At 38.6% G+C, this 23,401-nt stretch overlaps 1 protein-coding gene across 6 annotated transcripts in view; it reads right to left on the reverse strand.

Annotated features, from left to right (window-relative positions):
• The window catches only part of CACNB2 (calcium voltage-gated channel auxiliary subunit beta 2), a 353,051-nt gene that overhangs the window by 177,069 nt on the left and 152,581 nt on the right, over positions 1-23,401 (reverse strand). Inside the window, exon 1 of one of the 6 annotated variants that reach the window (XM_008531237.2) lies at positions 1,104-1,616. The exons of the other annotated variants lie outside the window; for them this stretch is intronic. Within the exon in view, the coding sequence (XP_008529459.1) occupies positions 1,104-1,154 (51 nt within the window). The 5' untranslated portion in view covers positions 1,155-1,616. Of the gene's footprint in view, positions 1-1,103; positions 1,617-23,401 lie in introns of those variants that run through there. 6 annotated transcript variants of the gene reach the window in all.

Consider the following 23,401-nt stretch of genomic DNA (forward strand, 5'->3'; position numbering starts at 1 on the left):
AAAAGCTCAGTAATTTGTATGAAGCATCGACTGCCCAGAAATCCTTTATAATTAGTGTATACATTGCCAGCCACATCAGAGCTTAACGAAATATAGCTGTGGTATACAAAATTTGCGGGGGCCAACAGAAGCCAAAAAAACTGTATCTTTAGAAAATTTAAAATGAAATATAATAAAACATCATTGAAATCACATAGAGTAAGCAAACCATCTCAGGGTTTACTGATTGCACGAATATTTTCATATGATACAATACAGAACAAATGATTACCATACACAGACGTTTCTTAGCAAGTTTTTTTTCTCTGTTCAACTAAGTTCAGTATAGGTTGGAACACCAGGAAACCAAAGAGCTGGCTTGGAAAGAATTTCTAGACAAACTGTATTTTATTGATTTTAAAATGATATTTTCAAATCCTATTAGCATAGATATTTGTAACCTTAGGATTTTTATTTTTACATTTGGGTTCTAGAATTACTTTTTCTGAACCCCTCCCTAAAAGGGCACCTATAACAATGTGGTCTTTTTTTTTTTAAAGTTCTGACCCAAATCTAAAGACCAAAACATCTAATCTTTGTGTGGTAAACCTCTGTCTTTGAGTATTTTAAACATTAGACTTCATTTCTGTATTTCATTAAATTCAACTTTTTTTTAAGTGACAAACAGCAATTAATTTTTTTAATTTGCGGTACCACAAGCAGTCAAATCATCCTGATTTACATAGAAAGGCCTCAGGAAAAAAAAAAAAAAAAAAAAAGCCCAGTGGCCAGGCTGTCAGCAAGATCCACAAGCAACCAGGGGCTGTCTGCAGCTGGAAAAAGCGTTTCCATTTTCCACTGTTTCTCTGCGTCGCTCTCTCTCCCCCCAACTACTAAATTGATCTCAATAACATAGAGTTTAAAACCAGAGTTACAGTTTTACTTGCTTAAACCACCTGAATATTTCCATAAAAAAACTGTGAATGGCATTTCTGGCAAGATAAGGAAAACTTTAAAAAAGTGAAGCAACGAACGTGATTTCAGCTTGAGCACATTAACAATTCAGTACATTCCTGTTTAAACCACACGGTGCATCTGGCCTGCATCCCTGCCCGTATGCTTACCCCAGGAATAAAGCACTTAGTCTGAGAAGACGTGAGGCGTCTGTCAAGCATGCCAGCCCAGTTCCAAGTGGGCCCAGCTCTCCAGAAGGAACAGCCTTCACAGGAGCACAAAGTCTAAAAAGGCTCAAGGCAGCCAAACCTCGCTTTGCTGACCAGCATATCAACTTTGCTCCTTTTCCTTGCTGGCTTGGGGTGCGCAGTCTTAGCCAGTGTGACTTTCTAAAGTTCTTCAGATTACAACAGTTCTCTCTGTTCCAGAAACCACTTAGGCACACAGAGGAGCCCATCAAAGTCAATTAGCAAACGCAAGTGGGAGGGTCTTTTTCTACTTTGAATGACGTCAGCTGGCTTGGAAGAGAGACGCTTGCAAACTTGTGAAAGCAGAGTAACATTTCATTAATATCAGATGCATGCCTTTGGGCAGCACTGGCCACAACAGGGCTTAAAGATGCTGTCTTCACTGTGGAACGACAGGTTGCACAACCAGACAAGATGTTAGCGTTCAAGGAAACTACTGGACCAAAAAGGAGTCTGGAGTCAAAGTGAGAACATTCTTCTCCCCCTGGTCCAATGAAGAAATATTTCCTCTTTTGCATACAAGAAAGTGATCTCTCTCTTTTGTGGTCACCTTTCACGTTCTCAATGTGTATGAAAAATATGAATTTTTCTCACACCGTCCAATATCAGTTGGACAAATTTAATTTTAATGAAAAACTTCTTTTCATCAAAAAATACCTTTTAAAAAGTAGAATGGTAATCACAATACTCTGAGGACATTTGCAAAGCATATAACAAAGGAAAACTGGCCAGAAAATAGAAAGAAGTATAAGTCAATAAATAAAAGACCCACACTCTGAAAGTATAAAGGAAAAAAACATGAATAGTAAACCAGTGGGGTGAATCCTAGTGGCCAATTGACTTCACTGCTAATCCAGAATGCAAATTAAAATCACAATTTACCATTCCACACCCAGTAGGCTGGGAACATTGAAGGTATCTGAAAATACCAGCTCTTAGTGAGGAAGTCAAGCAGCAGTTGGCAAATTATGAACCACGAGCCAAATCTAACCAGCTATCTGTTCTGCATAACCTGCAAGCTAAGAATGTCTTTTACATTTTTAAATTGTTGGGAAAAAAATCAAAAGAAGAATCGTATTTTGTGACATATGACAATTATGTGACATTCAACTTTCAGTGTCATTAAATAACGTTTTATTAGAACACAGTCATGCTCATTCACTCATGAATCATCTATGGCTGCTTTTGCGCAACAGCACAGTTGAGCAGTTGTGACAGACACCATGTAGCTCACCAAGGCTTAAATATTTCCTATCTGGTCCTTCACAGAAAAGGTTTGCCAACTCCTGATGTAGAGAAACCAGACTTTCATGCATTGGTGGGAACACAAATTGGTACAGCCATGTTCAAGACTTAGCAGAACGTAGTGACATTATAGATGTGCTTGCCCTTTGATTGGCATCTCATTCCTCAATACACACCCAGAGGAACCCTTACACAGTACACAGGGAGACGTATGTACACAATCAAAGGAGAAGAGTACATTCGGAGAATTCATGGAGGGAGGGGCCAATTCTATGAGTGATATCTTATTTCTTAAACTAGATTGTATCCACAATCTATTGGTCATTATATTATTGGTCATTATATTATTACCTATTTTTTTGTATTCTGGAAAAATTCACAATAAATGAATTATTTATCTATAATAAATAATTTTAGAATTCAGAGAAATAGTGAAAAGAATCATGATACAAAAAATGCATCGTTATACAGACATTAAAATGTTTACAGGACACTTGCGTTATATAACAAACTAGATATGAAATAGGACGGTAAGTAGAAGAAAAAAAGTAGCCTGCCAAATTTTTTTCCACAATAATGGCTCCACTGTTAAAAATATTTAGAAAAGAACTTGTAAGGAAACATATGAATTCTATTTATAGTGGTTGCATCTGGGTAGTGGTTTGAGGGTAGCTTTTTTCTCTCCTTTGGCAAAATTTAGAATTTTTAAAACTTTCTACAATGGGTTTATGTTACTTTTTCAATATCAAAAAAAGTTTTCTTAAGTATCTAACAGGCAACCAAGGATTATCTAATTTTCTAGGGAAATTGGAGACCTTTGTTTAACTCACGATTGCTTAACTTACTATGGATTAGGATATTTTATATCTCTGTGAGGGTAGATATTATAGAAAACTGATAGAATTTGTCCAGTAGAAATGAATTCATCTCTCAGAGATGCTAACAATTTCTGTCTCGTATAAAAGATAAACCCCTCGTTATCCTTTTATGATTGTTTTACGCCCTGTCGCGCATTAACCAATTCTGTATCTAATTTCCAATCTTAGCCCACTATTCTTTCTTTCAATAACTATAAATACTCTGTCTCTCCCATAATCTCTTAAACTGGCTTTACCATCCCCCTGGTTCCTTCAATAAGTTAAAACAAAATCTTTAGTATATATTCATTCTATATTTGTTTGAGAAAATTGTTCTGAAATTTTTGAAAAATTATACTTGGACACCAGTTTTCAATTTGGAACGTAGTTTCTTTCTTTTCTGACAATGACATGCATGATTGCTAGCTTTCCAATTCTAGCCCACGGTAATTTATAATGCCACTAAAATATATTTACAATGGAAAAATGATAACTAATGTTGATTTCAGGTAAACAAAAACCAACTGGAGCTGAAACAGAGGAGGAAGAGGACGGAAATTCTGAACGGAACATACAGGAATTTCAATGCATTTCTGAGCTCCCAGAAAGCCTCCAACAGTAAACAACAGTATTTTCTTGTTACGGGTATGTCACTCTTTTCACACATTCATTAGGATTTTTTCTTTCTTTCAAATGGGATTGAGGAACGTTTTCTTGAGGTCCTTGGGAAAAGCATGAAGAGAAAAGCTGAAGAGAGATCATGGAAGGAGCACACGCATCAATGACAAATGGAATACTGAGAGTGAGAAACACGAATGGGGATAAATGAGGTGCGTGCAGGAAAGGAAATAATGGATTCTAGATACAAGATAGTTTATCGGGCCAGAAAACAGAAGAAATGACAAATCCAAGACAATGAGGTTACTTTCCAGCATTAAGAGAATAGTAAAGAAAAGGCGACCTGTATTGAGGTGGGTAAATCAATATTCAATAACGATGTTTTGGCTTTTCATACTTTTGGCACATTTTTAAGTTAAGTGCTTGTGATTTAGGGAATGTCTAAAATACCCAGCTATATTATAGAATAAATATATTTAAAATAACATTTTCTGTTTTTCCTTGGTATAAAATAATTTCTCTGTTAGAATGCATTTTCATTGTTGAGTATTGAAAAATAAAGAAGGAACCAAAACATCAAAATGGAAGAACAACAACACTTATCCTTGCCATCCCTCAGCTGCCTAATCTATAAAAAGGAGATAAGACGTCACAGGATAATTGTCAGGATTACATAGAACATCTAGTCCACATCTGGCACATTAGAGATGCCAAATAAATGTTAGTTTTCCTTGCTATAACTCAGCGGTTCTCAACTGGGGGTGATTTCGCCCCCAGGGGACATTTAGCAATGTCTAGGGACATTTTTGATTGCCACGTGGGGAGGGGTGGGTGTTTACCAGCATCTAGAGGGTAGAGACCAAGGAGGCTGTGCAGCATCCTACAATGCACAGGACAGCCCCCGATCACAAAGAAATATCCAGCTCAATACATCGACAGCGCTGGGGTTGAGAAATTCTGCAGGTGCCCTTTATATCAATGCAATTGATGTGAAGCGCATTAAACTATAACCCAAGATGGCACCATGTGAAATTCAAATCACATTTAGATCTACTTTAGGTTGCCTGAAAGTGGGAGAGGGGATTGGAGAGGCAAGGAAATGGGAGAGCAGAACCTGACCACTGTGAATTTGAAACATCTCAGAAGCAGCTCCTGGGAGCTCAGCCAAGTGCCTGGTTATTCTGTGATTGTCCACAGCAGAAGACCACAGAGACCACTTGAGGAGCTCGGCATCACATCTCAGATGGAAGGACCTCAGGTTTCTGCAGTTTCTACTGGCATTCATGCCATGAAGATTTTGCCTTAGCTTGTTTCCAATTTCCTTCCACCTCACCCCCACACGACCCCCAAGTTGTCTTTGCTAAATGGTGAAAAAGACTTAATGAAAATGATATTATAACTAGAGAACCCCTGGAGTGCTATTTTTTCTTTTCCTTTCTTCCTTTTTTTTTTTTTTTTTTGGTGAGGAAGATTGGCCCTGAGCTAATATCTGTTGCTAATCTTCCTCTTTTTTGCTTGAGGAATATTAGCTCTGAGCTGACATCTGTGCCAGTCTTCCCCTATTTTGCAATGTGGGTACCATCACAGCATGGCTTCATGAGTGGTAGATAGGTCCAAACCCTGGATTTGAACCTGCAGACCCCAGGCCACTGAAGCAGAGTGTGCTGAACTTAACCATTGTACCACCAGGCCGGCCCCTGGAGTGCTGTTTTTACAACCAAGGATGCATGCTCACTAATCTGCCACGAGCAGGGTTCTTTTTATCGGTACATTTGTATTCTGAATCCTTATTATCTGTCCACATAAACAGAAGGCAGGGAGGGTAGCTTCAGTAACACTGAATCCTCGATCTGACGCAACTTTCCCGTTTGTTGTTTTAAACTTTAAAACAGCAGCAGAACTTTCTGTATGAGGAGGTGGTGGCCAAAGTATAAATACGTTATGTCGCCAGGAGACAAAAAAACAAAAAATGCAGAATTTTGGAGGTCACATATTTCAAGTGGCTACTCCAGACTTCAAAGTACAGACTGTTTACCTAACTGGTAAGGACTGTGAAAAAATTCCCTTGATCACACCCCCGTTTAGAGCTTATGCCATCAACAGTGTCGTCTTTCATTACAAAAGGCCATGACATGTGTACAAATATGGGTAATTATGGCATGCGTTAGCCAGACAATGAATCATAATAGCAAAACAAAACTCTAGTATGTATGTACACTCTAAGCCCCACATGTGTTTTTGGTCAATAACAGCCAAACATCGTTTTCTCAAGAAATAAAAATAGGAAGCAATTTCAAATGCCACAGTGAAAAACAACAACAAAAAACCAAAATGAAAATAGTCACATCCACAATTGAGTTTTCTTTCCACCTAACTAATACATTGTCGCTAATACATTTAATTTTATTTTATTTCATGTGACAACGATTCCTACGGAGCTATTGGTTATTGACTGGGAAGGCTATGGGAGAACAAAGCAACTTTGTCCTAAATCTGTACTATGTAAACCAAATAGCTGTACCACTGAATTTCCTCCCTCAGATTTTATTCCCCTAAGCAGCCCATTATCAACCCTGCCCCCAATTCATCTAGCTGTCGATGAGGTGGGTAGAATCTTCATTTTAATCAGAGCCACTCAAATAAATGAAGCTCTTTTGATTTCATTAAAAAATCTAGCCATGGGGAGAACTCAACTAGCTTTATGCCCCTCTTTTCTCTTTGACAAAACAGCTGTCCTCTTTTACATATTACGCACTTTATCCGAAGTTAAGAACTTACATTGGCTAAACAATTTCCTTTTTGAGACAACGTGTTAATTTCAAACATCCCAACCAACCAACCACAGGAACCGAGAGGACTCTGCCACCATTCCTTTCCCCCATTACTGGGTAAGAGACATACTTGAAAATATCTTTGACTACTGTTACTAATGAAGAGCCAAAGTAACTTTATCTACGTCAAAGCTGCCACTTCAAACAATTCTAGAAAGAACAGAAGGAGGACAGGGTGTTTGGGGGGCTCCTTAGAACTCTTTATGCCCCGTGGACATGTTCCATTGTAAATTTGACCCTGAAAGGCATAGTTTGTAATTTTTTGGTACTTACAAGCTGCACGTAACATAGTTAAAACTCCCTTTTGCATATTATGAAACATCTTCCCAGAGTTAAGTATCAAAGAAAAACTGTTGATTACTTTCTATGGTACTTGAATGAATCTATGTAATTCAATTTTGTTTTGTTTTATGTTTTGCTTGTATTATGTTTAATGTTTCAGTATTTCCTTTTAACACAATTGCCGCTGAATTATTCAAATACGAGGTGTGTGTTGGGGATTAGGGAGGTGACATAGAGCGCTGGGTTTTTGTACCGTTTTTGAGATAGCTCCCCCCCACCGCCCCGTCCCACCTCCCAATCCTCGTCTCCCAGCCTTCTCCATCCTGCTATCTTCAGGGTTTTCCTCTTGAAATTTGCATTTCTCCCCTGCACTGAGGGAATAATTACTCCCTACTCTGCTTCCTTGAGGTGGCCCTAAATAGACAGGCCTCTGTGTTCCAGGCTTTCGCATGTAATGCCAGCTCTTCACCTCTCCGTGGATTTCCAATAGACTTCTCCAACCTTACACACTTCTAAATGAACTACTGATGATTCCCCCCACACCCCAGTCTTGCACATTATAGTGCACAGCACCACCATCCCCCTGGGATTCCAACCAAAAACTCATCAGCAAGTCCTGTCTACTCTAGCGGCCAACCTTTGTCACCTCTCTCATGACCTCTTTAGCAACAGCCCCTAACTCATCTCAGGGCTGCCGTCCAATCTCCAGAGAACAGCCAAAGTGGTCTTTTTAAAAGCATGCATCCACTTCTGTCACTCTGCTGCTGGATATCTTCTACTAGCTTCTCACTGCAACTGAAATAACCACATTGCACAGGGCCTGGTGAGAACTGGCTCCTGGCCACATCTGCGACCTCGTCTCCCCTCATTCTGCCCTGTCATCGCCACACTGCAGCCACATGGGCCTTCCTTCTCTCCCCAGGCCACGCCAAGTGCATTCCTGTGTCAGGGCCTCTGCATTTGCTATTGCATCTGCTTGGAATGGTTTCCCTGTAGCCACAGGCATGGCTGCCACCTGTCAACATCACTCAGGTCTCACTTCAAAACTCATCTCCTCAATGAAGTCCTGACCTCTAGGACCAAGGTGGAACTACTCCACCATATCACCCCATTTGATCTTCTTTATAGCATGTAGCAATAGTTGAAGGTAACTTATGTACCAATTTATTTATCATGCTTGCCTTCCCATAAGAATGAGTGTAGAACTTACAGCTTGTCCACTATGCTGGTGTCAGCTTTCGTGTTATCCCCATCAACACACTCTCTTATTGCTTTTAGAGTAATGCAACCTGGCCCATAGTCCAGTAACACCTGGAAGTACATTCAGTAAAGTGGAGAGTAAGCCAGGCTTAGAGTTAGGAGAACTGAGTTAGTCCCGGCTCTGCTGCCATTAACTAACTGGTTAAGTTACTTGACCTGCCTGAGCCTCAGAGTCTTCCAATGAAAAGAGAGATTGCTCAACCAGTCACTCTGGAGAGAGGCTGATGGCTTGCTCCTACAACTAACAGTTCAAAAACTCTTATTCTACTAAACATGTTGGAGGAAAAAGACTTTATGCAATAATCTCCATCAGTCAGAGCTACCAATTATAATCTCTGGGACATTCACAATTTAGGAAAAAAAACATTGGTCAGAATAACTGGTACTTGATTGACAGAATTTTCACCTGAATCTTAACTGAATTCTTTCTTAAACTAAAGCTTGTTGACACAGTGAGTCCTAGAAGGACTATATGCGATACCTTGCTGCATTTGTGTTTGATTATATAATATATACCTAGATGAAGGCTGCCAAACACTTTAATTATTAAATAATGAATGTGATTTTTATGATTTGTGTTATCTTTAAAAAGAGCCTCTAAGTCTTTAAAAATTGTTTCAGCTTTATTGAGGTATAATTAACATACACAATTGTAAGATATTTAAAGTACACATCATGGTGTTTTGATATACACACTGTGAAAGTGATACCGGCCCTGATATTGGTTCCCCTACACACCCCAGCACATAGGGGGTTAAAATCAAAGCACTCATCCCCTTTCCGTTTTTACTCCTCAGGTTCCTGGCACCAGAATCCACCACCCACCCCAGAGGCAGACAACCAAGGCCATCTGCCTGCAGATTCCCTTATCTTACCACCCTCCTCCCTGCAAGCAGCCTGACAAGGCCAAATGCAGACTAGTGGAAAGCACCAACCAGCAAGGCCACAGGCCCCCCCTCCCTACAAGCAGCGCATTCCTTGCAACCTTTAAAACCCCTTGTATCCCATCTTCTGGGGTGATGAGACAAATTCAAGGACTCACTCTCACCTCCTGACTGACATCACCCAAAATAAAAACCCTTTCCTTGCCATAAGCCTGGTGCTCCAGTTTTTATCTGGCCTCTCGTGTGGTGGGTAAAGAACTATGTTTGTACGTGGTGGTAACAAAAGGATTCCCCCACAATGAGCTAATTATCATATCCATCACCTCACTTATTTACTTATTTATTTTTTGGTGAGAACATTGACATTCTACTCTCTTAGCAAATTTCTTTCTTTTTTATTTTTTAAGGGGAAATCTGTGGGGACAGTTTGCATTTTTAGTTTTTGTTTATTTATTTGTTTATGTTTATTTTTCTGGGAAAGATTCACCCTGAGCTAACATCTGTTGCCAATCTTCTTTTTTTTTTTCCCTTCCCCAAAGCTCCAGTATGTGGTTGTATACTCTAGTTGCAGTCCTTAGTTCTTCTATGTGAGCCACTGCCACAGCATGGCTACTGACAGACGAGTGGTGTGGTTCCGCACCCAGGCCACTAAAGCTGAGTGCATGGAACTTTAACTGCTAGGCCATCAGGGCTGCCTTGGAAATTTCAATTATACATTACAGTGTCATCAACTATGGTCACCACATTATACATTAGATCCTCAGATCTTATTCATCTTATAACTGAAAGGTTGTACCCTTTTACCAACCTCTCTCTATTTCGCCCAGGCAACCACTTTTCTACTCTCCGATGAACTTCTAAGTTTTAAAAACGTGAATTTATAAATCTAATCTGATAGAATAAAATAAACAGATAAAGAAAATAGCTTAGAGGGAAACAATGAATTTGGGATAAAGATACTACAAAAAGGAACATACAGGGCTGCTAAAAATGAGATCGTGAGCTAAAATGAAATGGTTCTTACCACGTCATTTCATTTTATTAATTTATCCAGTGAAGTAGTGAAATTAATCCTATTTTCTAGGTGAAAATTTACCGTAAATCAAAAAAACACCACTTTTTACTCCCTGATTTTGACTACAAACACTGACACATTTTTTAAGCTTATATCTCCCCTATCCCTACTACTTTTATTGTAAGCAATGATTTAGGAGTACCAACTCTAGGAGAAAAATATATTCACAACCACATTTTAAAAAACACTCTGAACATGATTCATCATTGGCTTTTTTGAGAAGAAAAACTTGAGACTATTTCTTTTATTGTTTGTAGAACTTTGGAGTACATTACAAGCAGGATCCTTCATCGTGTTTTAAAATGTGATTAAGAACCACTTAGCATTTTACTGGGGAGAATGGTTGTCCTGGGAGTTTATCATTCCTTTTTGTAATACAGTTGTATATGCACATCAATAGTATTTATTCCTACATGGCCCAGGACACACACCTGTAATCTGAATGTATCATGTACCACAGCTGAGTGAAGAAGGGATTAGGGAGGCAATTAAGAATAAAAATAAAATCCTTGCAAGTGAAGGACAGAACACATAGTTCTATAAGTGAAAACGGGAAAATACAGACATCTGTGGATTTCGTAACTTCTGAGAACAATGGTTCTCAGAGTGGTCTGAGGGCCCTGAGATCATTTCAGAAGGCCTGTGAGGTCAAATCTATTCAGTGCGTCAAATGAAAAACTGGAGATATCTCAAAAATAAATATTTGGGAGATGTGAAAGTCTTTATGTCTCCTTATTCTCCAAATATCAAAGGAAATCATATTCTATAAATCCCTGACCTAGGGTTTGGGCCATACAGATAGCTCAGGAGCCCTGCAGCCGGCCTAACCCTGATAATAGAAGGATTCATTTCATTGAACCCCAAATCTATTTCAACATAAGTAGTCTCTATAGAATAAATGCTTTGCTAGTCCACACTGGTCTTTGAAATTAGGGTGACAGAATGAGCTGCTTCTTATAAAGTTCCCAGTCTTGGATAATGTGCATTGAGACCTGGTGAGCAGAATTTCTTAAGTGTCTGTGTAGACCAACTACATAAGTAACTTAAGTACGAGTATACTTAAGTAGAACTATGGTTAATCTGTGAATCGTGATGCACATGATACATAAGTGGATAAATCAGGTAAACGCATAACCACTGCCACTTGCTTGAAACCAGTGGTTCTCAGCCTTGCTGCACAGCGGAATCACTGGGGAGCTTTAAGTTATACCAGTGCCTGAATCCCACCCCCTGAGGTTCTGACTTAATTGGTCTGGGATGCAACTTGGGCATGTGGAGTTTTAAAAGCTCCCCAGGTGATTCTAATGTACAGCCACGATAGAAAACTATTGCTTTAGGACCATGTAAGTTCTCCTCTTTTCTCTGCAGGTTTCATCGCTGTTCATTGTTCAGTCTTAGAACCTTGAATTCTTATAGCTCTTGAATGCATACCGTGAAACCTAGCATCTGATGCCTTTTAATATCCTTTAGACTGTTGAGTGGAGGTTGCCATTACACACCCTGTCTCCAGGTGTCTTGGACCTTTTCAGGCTCTCCTTCCAGAACGGGCTGCACAGTCTTACCAGTTCTCCAGGGGCAGCTCTTCTTTATTCGTATCCAGTCCTAACTCTCTATCGGCTTCCAGCCTTTGGCACTTCTGATCTGTTCTCAATTCCCATTCTGCCTCCACGGAGGCCTTTGACACAAGTTCCGCTTACTCCAAAGTCTCAAACGAGCCCTGCTAGTCCCCACTCAGTCCTGGCTCCAGAGGCCCTAGTGTGCAGAACCCTGCTCATTCACAAGAGCAAGTTAGTCAGATCTGTCTTGAACTTCTGCCCTTAGCAGAGTACAGGCATGAATGTGGTCATTAAAAACACCGCTGGTGCAATTTATTATTTCCAGATGTGCACATTTCCACAAGATAGCATTGAAATACATCTGATATTTTTGGAGGCTGAAGAAATGAATCAAAAGAGAATTATGTTGTTTTATGAATATGTAATGGATATACTTATGAAAAACATTTTTATATAATAGGCATGTTCTTTTGTGGTCACTTGACTTGGTCCCTGAAATCCACAGGTGCTTTGGAATAACATAAGAGCTTATTTCAAGGCATTATCTCAAACGGAATGAACAAAATCAGGAATGTTTTAGAATATCATTGTTTAATATGGAAGTCTGACTTACTAATCTTCTAGGAAAGCTGGTCTATGGGAGTACTTTTAAAAATCATTACTTCCTACTTACTGAGTTAACAGGAAGAAGCATAAATGAAAATTTGAAGCAGACCCCATGGTTAGAGGACTAAATGGCCTAATTCCAAAGAAAAATGAGTATATCTTCAAGTAAAACTTCCTCCAAGTAAGCTCATTAAGCATCAAATGGGATCTGCTTTATTCGCAGTATTTAAGTTGATGTGGTCAGAGGGTGCAGCCCTGCTGATGGAGTCCGAGAAAGGAGGAGCTTCGTCTCTCCCTCCATCTGTCCCTTTTCACTGGCCTATAACACCACAAATCTTCTGCTCTTGGCTTTTCTTGCATAAATTATAAAGAAAGAGCAGAGCTGGGTCAACATCAGATTGCACTTTGGGTAACCAAAACTGACAAGAGTCACCTTGGAGATGATTGTGAATTCGAAGCTCCATTTACTTTGGGGAAAGGTTTGACATTGACTAATTATTTATTTTGGATTTCGACGTTTAATTCAAGGTAGCATTGACAATAACCATGTTTCAATCAATCCTAAACCTTTCAATTGATTTTTTCTTTTCCTCTACTCCTTTTTTTTCTTTCTGTTTCAGTATACTAGCTCAGATTAACTGGAGTTGCTCCTATCTTCTGGTATTCATTTATCTTGAAAACGGAAGGCTAAAGAAACTAGCACAGGAGTTAAGACAGCAGAAATCAGCATCACAAAGAACTAGGTTGGAGTCTGGACTCTTACTTAATAGCTACGTAACCTCAGGCAAGTGACTTTCCTCCACAGGTCCCAGTTTGTGCAACTAAATGGTGGAGAGACTCTGGACTGGCTATCTACTTTGTGAGGTGCAGCGTGAAAAGAAAATGTGGTGCCCTTTGTTCAAAATTATTAAGAATTTCAAGATGGCACTTGCAGAGCATTAATCCAAGGGTGGGGCCCTTCTCAGTACAGGCCACACAGCTGGAGAAACTAACTGTCCATCTTTCACGGGGCTATTGTGGGAAATACATAAGATACCATACATATAAAGTGCTAAGCGTAGTGTATGGCATACATAAGTTCCCAATAAACATTAACTATTTTTAAAATATTATTTCTGTTACTCCACATTCTGTTACTCACTTCCCAATTGGTTTATTTATTTCTCCTCGAATATTCCTTTATCATCACCATCCAATATCAATAAGTATTTGTGGCAGCAATGACAGCAAAATTTCTGCATTGTAGGATGGGCCTCCCCTTCAGACTCCCTAGGCTAACTCCAACCCATATGTTAAGACCCAACTCAAGCTTCTCTTCCTTCCAGAAGTAGTCCCTGATCTTCTCAGGAAGAGCTTCCCTTCATTGTCCATTGCATATTCCTCTGTCATAGCACCAATCCCTTGGTATATGCAAATAGTTATCTAATATGCCTCTCTTCCCCACAAATCTGTAGCACCTCAGGAGCAGAAACTGTGTCCATTCCTCTTACTATCACTGTGGCTAACACACAGATGGTGCCTAATAAATACTTGATGGATGGATGAATGAATACATGAACTGTTAATTGTTTGCAAGCTAGACTATTATCCAAGATTTGTTTGCCTTCCTTGCCATTACATTCACTCATATGCTCAGTTAGATGCTTAAAATAGCATTTTTCGGGCCAGCTCTGGTGACCAAGTGGTTAAGTTCAGTGTGTTCCACTTTGGCAGCCCAGGGTCAGTTCCCAGGTGTGGACCTGCTGTGAGTGGCCATGCTGTGCTGGCAGCCCACATACTAAAAAATAGAGGAAGATTGGAATGGATGTTAGCTCAGGGCAAATCTTCCTCAGCAAAAAAATAAACAAAATAAAATAGTATTTTTCCCTACCTTTGTATATGGTATATTGCATTTTCCTTACATGGTACCATTGTGCATAATGTCCTATCTGTTGTATATCAGTAGGCAATTAATAGCATATAATGTGTTGTTTTCTACAAACGACTTTGAGATAGAAATGATTAGATTTATGTTGTCTCATCTTGATGTGTTCAAAGAACTGTAATCATATTGTAGCTCCTTAAAACATACCTTAAAGAAACTCATTGATATTATTTTCCGATAGAGAAATAATACGATGGGAAGATCAGTTAACAACATGTAGCTTCCTGGCCTTCTGCTTCCCAGTTCGGCGTAGTTATTGAATGTGATTATGTCTTTTCATTAGGACGTTTCAAGTAATTGAATTTTCTGGAATTAAAACTCATTCCCTTAACTGCTCAAAATTATCACATTTAGATGCATTCTGAGGTAAATAACCTCTAATTCCACATATTCTTACATCGAATATAGAGAATCCAAGTGCACCTTTTCTCGTTGACTCAAGTTCATAATTATGAACATTAATTATTGCACTATAATTCTATTAGTGTTTAAAAAATAGAAACAGCCCAAATATTCATCAACAGTAGAGTGGACACATAAATTGTGATATAGGTTCTACAATGGAATATTGTACAAACATCATAGACCCATCTTAGAAAGGTAATATTTAGTGAAAAAGAAAAAAGCAAGCTTCCCAAGCAAATATACATAGGGTATGGTTTCATTTATATAAAAAGTACCAAAATAGGCAAAACGACTCTATCGTGCTTAGGGATGTGTACAGAAGTGATAAGATAAAATGATAAAGAAAAGCAAGAAGTCAGGAGAGTGGTTACCTCTAGGCAGTGGGAGCTTGTAGTTGTTAGGAAGGATAAAGATACAGAGGGATGTTTCTGGGGGCTGTTGGGAGATGTTCCATTTTTTAAACTTTTTTTGGGGGGAGCGTTGTATGGGAGTTTGCTTTGTAGTTATTTGGTTTAGATAAGGTCGTGTTTTTTGGTTGCAATTTTCTATACACATTTGGTTTCTAAATTTTTTTTCAAATCTTAAAAAATTTTCTACATGTTTTTAGGCAGAAAGTAAAACTTTTATATTTAATAAATTTCTGACGACTGTGCATATAAAAACATTAAAAGTCTATTAATCTAAAATGACTTAGCTAGCTGTGGTTTCTAATGCAAAAATAAGACATTTTAAGAATTTATTCCATTAATGTCATGTTTTGACAATTTGTCATCTACTCTGGGCTTTCGGCTCACAAATATAGTCATTATTTCTTTCACATTCATTCATTTTGAAATCAGAGATTAATATAACTAACATAAAACACCACTCCATTTTCTTTAGAAGAAATAAAATCATGTAGTGAGAGATATTTCATAGCCTTCAAATCACTGTCTCTAATGTTCTTGTTCCATCTCATCCAAGGTCATTTTGTAAAATTACAGAAGTGTAGGATGTTGTCATAGGACAAAAAATTATCACATAAATTTACAAACAAACAACAAAACACTGTTTGAGTTGGTGAACAGCAAAAAGCCAAAGAACCTTAATGATCAACAAATACAAACCTCAGACTATCTGCCCACTGCCTGCTCACTGTAAGTCAAGAGGTTTCATCCATGAAAGACGAGTCACATTTTTTCTGGGTGTTATTCAGCTCATTTTAATGATTCCTGCCATTATCTACCCACTCTTGGAAATCAGAGTTTAATACTTTCAACGGACTTTCACATCCTAGAAAGGTTTCTCACTAGTGACAACTCCCCTGAAAATTTACAGAGTGGGCAGAGAACAAAATGTGCTTCATTCAGTAGGCCAGAACCCAATGAGAGGTCATGTTTTCTGTGGTTGTCACATATCTGGACTATTGAGGCCACCCAGACACCAAAAAACAACTGCCTTCTGAGTCACTAATTTGCCATCCTCCTGGTAGCTTATGGAAGAAATTAATTAAATCCTCAAGGTACTGTGATATTCCTGAATGATGCAAAGAGCCGAAACACATGCCAAGACAATCTCTCAAAGTCTAGTTACATTGTCATATTTATATATTCCAAGTTGATCTAGCAATGAATGCGATTGGTTATGTTGGGGTTGGGGGTGTTGTTGAGAGCGTGTAGAACTTCTCACTCATCTGAGCAAATGTCCCAAGGCCTGCACAGATGCATCGGAGCTTCTCAGCTTGACCCAGGAAGAACTGCTCTTGCTTTCCCAATTCCCTCTGTTTCTAAGAGCCACATTTTCCTCCTGGCTTGCTCTTCAGGAATACTGCAGATTGCGGTATATGGAGTGAAGAGTTTACTAACAGTCTCCTTAGAAGAAAAAATGTGAGCTTTCTGTTCCCCTTTAGTGCTGTCAACAGTAGTTCTAACCACAAATCAAGTAAATTAAGTGAGGCAATGATTCTTTTAGTCAAGCCCTCAGTTTCTTGGCTATGGTCATTCTACTTGCAATAAAATGACTTCTGGGGACACTCCAAAATTCGCTAAAAAACAAATAAGGATTACTTGACACATAAGTGAAAATCAAGTACACTCTGTTTATAAATGACTGCCAATGTGCAGTGCAAAGTTTTTCAGCCCATCAATAAATAAAGCATAGCCAATAGTTATAACGGTCTATGTTCTTTTCCAGTATAGTCATGCACCACATAATGACATTTTGGTCAACAGCGGACCAAATACTCAACAGTGGTCCTATAAGATTAGTACCATACAGCCTAGGTGTGTAGTAGGCTATACCATCTAGGTTTGTGTAAGTACACTCTATGATGTGCGCATAATGATGAAATCCCCTAACGACACATTTCTTGGAATGTACCCGTCGTTAAGCAATGCACAACTGTATTTCACATGCATTCATTCATTCAACCTAAAAAATAACCCTATGGGATGCATATAATTATCCCCACTTTACAGATGAGAAAACAGAGGTATGAGAGGGTAAGAAACTTGCCCAAGGTCACAGTTAGTAAGAAGCAGTGCTGGGATTCTGTTCCAGCTGTCTAGATCTGGACTTTGTGTTCTCAAATATTACATTCTACTGCTCTTCATGATCATGTCCTTTTTTGTGTGCAAGGATTTAATTTTATAAGCTATGTCTGAAGCACTGTTTTTTTGCATATTTTGCTAGGGCAACTTTCTTTAACTATATGCTCACTTATTCAATTCTGTGAATAAACAGAAAACATTTATTTTGTACTTATATGTCAAAGAATCAAAAACTAAAGCAAACCAAGTGAAGCAAACAAAAGCAACAAGAAAACCTTTGCTCTCAGTAAAGATAAGACAAACTCCTTATGCTCAAGGAGACTCCAGGCTGACAGAAAAATCGTAGGGTACATAAGGACTGGGTATAAAAGCATCAATGGAGTTTTACGTGAGAACCAAAGACGAAGAAATTAATTCTAACTGATGAGTAATCAATTTATGGAGAAATTGATAGGTCTTGGAGAGACAACATGAAGAGAAGGATCAGGGACTGACTGAAGCAAATGATACTCAGTGGAAGGTGCCCTTTCAGGAGACTGAAGAGCAGAGCTGTAGGAGCAGAACAGCGAGTCTAGACCCCGCTTACCTCATGTGCTGCCATCCCCACAGCGGCCTTCTACTCCAGCTACACTGGCCCTTCTGTTCATGTATTTACACCAGGCTCACTCCTCTTTGGGGCCTTTGTACTTGCCTCTGCCTGGAATGCTCTATACCTTAGATCACTGGATGGCTTTTCCTTGTCTTTCAGAGCTCAGCTCAAAGGTCAACTCCTTAGACAAGCCTTCCCTATATTGCAAAAACACCCACCCTTCTCCTCAATTTGTTTATTTGTTTTACTTAATTGCTGTCTTTCTCAGTTAAAATAGATCCTTTAAGAAACAAAGACCTCTTCTGTCTCATTCACAATTGATTTAGCAATGTCCAGAGTGATGCCTGGCAGAGAGGAGAACCCAGTCAGTATTTGTTGAATGAATGAATGATTAAAAGTAGGAAATTTTCAAGAAAGAATAGGTATTCATTAGGGTCAAATGCTGGGCAGAAATTTGGTGGGATGAAGGCTGAAAAGAGGTCATTAGATTAATCAAGGAGAAGGTGCTTAGAGACCTTTGAGAGAACAGTGTTGGTAAAGTGGGTTGTGGTGGGGACGGGGAACAAAAAGCAAATTGCTGTGGGGTTGAGAGTGCATGGGAAGAACAGATGTGTTTCCTTCCATTCTTACTAGATTGAGGAGGTGGCAGAAGAGAAAAGGAGTTTTTGTTCCTGTAAAGAGAGATCACCTTTTCTTCTCTTCTTCACTCTCCTAAGAGACGTGGCCTTCCTTGGTAGAGGTAATCATAAAAAATAATACCTAAGGATGAAGTAAGTTGGGAGTGTCTGCTGGGGCCAAGGGTCCTTTTGGACTTTGCATGATCCTCATAAGGAAAAGTGTAGACAACCTAGAGGGATGCCCTGTATTTATTCTCATTGGATCCATATGCAGGTTAAGACTTTTTCTATTCATCAATATGGATTTTTAATTCGGAGATAATTTGAGACAATATCAACAGAGCTAACTGAACTTCCCTTTGGTTTACCAGGCCTGTTTCATGTTTTTAAGATTAGCCAGTCACCCAAAATTCATTGAGAACTTCGTGTATGCCAGCTCCTGTTTTAGACACTAGATCTATGGAAGTGAATAAACATACACTAATACTGTGTAAGGGAAGAGGGACTATTCCTCTCCCCTCTAGGTCCCTCTGGCTGGTCTGAGAATTAAATTGACACGAGACAGAGTAACAGGAGAAAATCAAACAAAGTTTCATAACATGTATACATGGGAGAAACCCAGGAAATCTGAGTAACTTGCCAAAATGGCTCAAGACACCATCTTAAATACCATCTTTAGCTAAAACAAACAGGACGTTGGGGGTAGTGGTTTGGGACTTCTAAGGGGAGGAAAGGAATTCACATGGAGATGGAAACGCAAATGTTTGGTAAACAAATGTTTGTTGGGCCATCTATAGACAGTGTGACCCAAGAGAGAGAACTTAGATAAAAATGGGCTTAGTGAGGTTCCTCCCAGTCTACCATGCTCAGAGGTCTCTATGGTGATGGGCTGTCCTGGGACATGCCTTCTATCCTAAATTCTTTTAGGCGGTTAGGGGAAAGATCAAAGTTTCTTTCAGAGTCTTTTGTTCTTAAAAATAATCAAGCCAAAGAGACACGTTTTGGGGTGGCTAATTCTGATCCCCCTCAACTGCAAGGAAATTACTTTAAAATACTTGGGAAATAGAAGTTTGATGTACCTTAGCCTTTTAGAGAATTTACACATAAATGAAAAAATATTAGAGGTGGGCTCCTGGAGCTGGCCCAGCTGATTGTGAAAATTTCAGGAATTTTGAGAGCCAGCTGTTAAATATAGCCATTCCAAAAAGTTAAATTATAAAACTTAAAACTAAATAAATTAGGCTAAAAACGAAGATGATAAATACTTAAAACTCATAATTTCCTGATAATTTTACTACACTTTGCTACTATCTATACTTTTGAGGTTATTTATGCCTATCGCACCTGTATGACGAAAATACTGTTTAATAGTGTGTTAGTGAGCATGTCTTCACAACACTGCAATCAGTGAGGTCACACTGTAGCTTGAAATTGGCCACAGTGGGAGTATTTACACCATGAAGACTGGCAAATGCTACAAATCAGAAGTTTTGTGGGTTGTTTTTTTTTTTGGATAGCTTCCTATTAAACATTTACCAGCACACCACTGTTCCCATCTATGAATTATGAACTACTTTGCTCATGCCTTTATCTAACTTGTTAGGTAAGAGTTAGTACGTGAATTTCAAAGGGCAAGAGTTATTAAAAAAAAAAACAAAGCAAAAAATCACTAGAATTTCAGTTGTCTTTTCTACAAATTGTTGAGTTAATAAGGTTTTATTGTGTGGTTTTTAATCTCTTGGCGCAAATTTTAAGAGGTTTCTAGAGTGAAGTCAAATTCTTCTGTTGCCCTAGATTTGCTACTGTATTAAATATACCTTCCACTGGAACTTGGGAAGCTTTTTCTTACATAGTAATTTCCTGTGTTTGTTGTAGCAGGTACTGTAGGGTTTATGTGTGTTGAAAATGTTTTACTCTATGGTAAGCAGTGCTTGAGAAGTAACTGAAAGTGAAGGTAATAGATTGGTTTGGTTCTTTGGGATAAATGCTCAGAGTACCTCACATTTTTCTTCTCCATGAACGTGGGAAGACGAACTGTAGAATTTCAGTTGTCTAAATATGTTTTCACCTCTCTGCGAGTAATTTTTCAGACTTGAACCAAGAGGAAAACCAAAACCAAAAAAAAAAAAAAAACCCAAAAGAACAAACCCTGATTTTTACTGATATAATAATTTACTGAATAACAGAGTCCAGTCATTTTGTAGCCTTATCCAAAATGAAAACATTCAAATTCACTAACAATAGAAATATTCCTTAGGATTATTTTTTGATAAGTTGATGAATTAAATGGTTCTTTCTTTCCCCTAAATCCCAACTTTTTACAGTGGTACATAATGGTTTTATAACAATTCTCTTTTCTAGAAAGCCACTAACTACACTCTAGGGTTTGTTGTATGCTAATTATAGAGTTTCCATAGGATAAAATCTAACGTACACTTAGTTTCAATCATCCATTCACTCAATATTCAATATTTACTGGTTATAAAAAGCTAATAACACTCTGAGGTTACCGTGTAATCATTTGGTATTCCACACTTCAAGTTAAAATATTGATTGATTGTCCAGAAGGGTCTAGTAAACTGATTCCTTTCATTAAAAACCTACAATATTTCAATAAAGAGGAATTAACCTTATCATAAATAGATGACTTGCAAGCCATTATTTTTGTAGTAACCATAAATAGAAACAGCTCTTTGAAAATGATTAACTAGACGAATACAATGTTTTGCATTAGTGTGGGAACATACCACTTTCCTCAATGGAATACATCTGCAATTCTCTTACCAGCAACCAACTTAAGAAGTGAAGTCAGGCTCACAAGAGGGAGAGCTAGCTGATGGGTTATGGGAAACATTTTTTCCCCGAATAGGTTGGCTATTAATTTAAATAAAACTGAATTTAATTTCAATTACATTCTCATCTTCAGACCCTGAACTTGGGAGAAAAAGGGAGTGATGACACTTCTATGCTGCTTTTAGGGCAAAAGAGAGAAAGCTCCAAAGATAGAAACTGAGTTCAGAGACGCAGAGAGGAAAATTAAAAAAAAATACACAAATTGGTATCACTATAAAACAGTGGTTCCCAACCAGGGGGTGATTTCGCCCTCCCCAAGAGACATTTGGCAAGGTCTAGAGCCATTTCTGGCTGTCACAACTGGAGAGGGGATGCTATTGATACCCAGTGGGAAGGGGGCAGGGATGCTGGTAAACTTCGCAGCGCACAGGACAACCCCCACAACAAAGAATTATCCAGCCTAAAATGTCAGTGGTGTTAAGGCTGAGGAACTCTGCTATAAAGTTAAATGACTAACAAGTTAATAAAATATTGTTTAAAACAAAGGGGAAGATGCAGGAGATAGAAAACACCAATCTTCTAAATGTATGCTTAAATGTTTCTCTCTCATCTAAATATGAATTCATTTTAACAGCAGTGCTTTACCTAATGCAGCCATAATAAATGATAATAGTCACTGCGTCTATACTATGCGCTAGCCACTGGGCTATGCCCTTTATTTGCATTCTCCCGATTCAATTCGTTAAAACCACATGATGTCAGTGCTGTTATTAGTAGAGAAAAAATCATCATTGATTGCATCAAGGCTCCTGTAGAGGTCAGCAGCCACTTGCTATGTCTCTCGGTCAGTAATTGTCAGTAGAGAGACCTTGAACATTGTGACAAAAAAGTCAGTGTTCTAAGAGCTCTCTAGAACTCAGTTGGATATTATTTGAACACCCTCCAAGAGATGGGTAGTCCTAAGTATTGGAAAATACACAAAAAGGAGGAAGGATTTATCAAGGTATTTAGAGTTAGATGGAAAGGCATATGCAAATCTTAAAGGCTAAAGGAAGGCAAAAATCCAATCCAGGGCACACAGGAGGTAGACTAAGGAGCAGACGAAGGATTTGGATGACCTGGGTTCTAAGAACATTTTTCCACTCCAACCCACACCCTCATCCCTGCAAACACATACGTTTAGAGGACATTGATAAACTGACCTTAAGAGAGCTAAGCATGTCTCATTGTAATTGTCGACAAGGATTCATTTAGAGTCTGGGCCAATATCTCTGCTTGTTATATAATCTTGACTAGCTGAGAGAGGACGATATAAATTATTTTCTTGGTGGGTAAGCCTAGAAAAAGGTAGAATTAAAATGAGAAATCTTCCAACGACTAAACGAATATAATTAATATTTTATGCAAAGGAGCTTGTGCATATTTCATATTTTATGTATTTTTAACAGTTAAGAGAATTTAGCCCAATAGAAACAGATCAGCCTTTTTATTCCAAGTTAAAATATATAACTGAGCAATTGGTTTAGACTTGGGATGTTAAGTTGAAAATTTATTAAGTTTACATACTATAATGAATATTTAGGAGACCTTAAATTTCAGCATATTTATAATTTTATTTTATATCATAAAATACTTAGGAAGTTTGTGTTGGTTGTGACAACTTGCATGTTTAAAAAAGATAAGGAGTATTAAATATATAAATGCATTTTAAACGGGGCTGGGACTGAAGCCGTTTAAGGTAAATACTGACAGCCTCAAAAGCATGGAAGGGTCTATTGTGGGGGAAACAAAAATCAGTCTTCCCAGGAGTGAGGTAAACTGAAGTGCTCCATCCCCGAGAAGCCTTCCTAACTCGGGGGATTATGGAGTTCCTGCCTGGTGTTTCCCTGATGACACACCCTATAGGGAAGTGTGACTCCCACATAGTCCTAGTCACCCATCGGAGTCACAGCGGGCGTCCCGTTAGGAGATGATGGGCCTATGCGGGAAGCAAAACTAAAAAATTCCAGAGGTACCCATGCCACCTGCCTGTATGATCCAACACACGCGATCACTCATAAACAGGAATGAATGAGTGAGGAAAACCTGACATTTGAACAATAAAGAAAAAGAACAGTTTAAAAGAGAAGATCCAAAAGAAACAAAGAGAA

This window comes from Equus przewalskii, chromosome 30, assembly GCF_037783145.1.
Source record: "Equus przewalskii isolate Varuska chromosome 30, EquPr2, whole genome shotgun sequence".
Classification (NCBI taxonomy): Eukaryota; Metazoa; Chordata; class Mammalia; order Perissodactyla; family Equidae; genus Equus; species Equus przewalskii.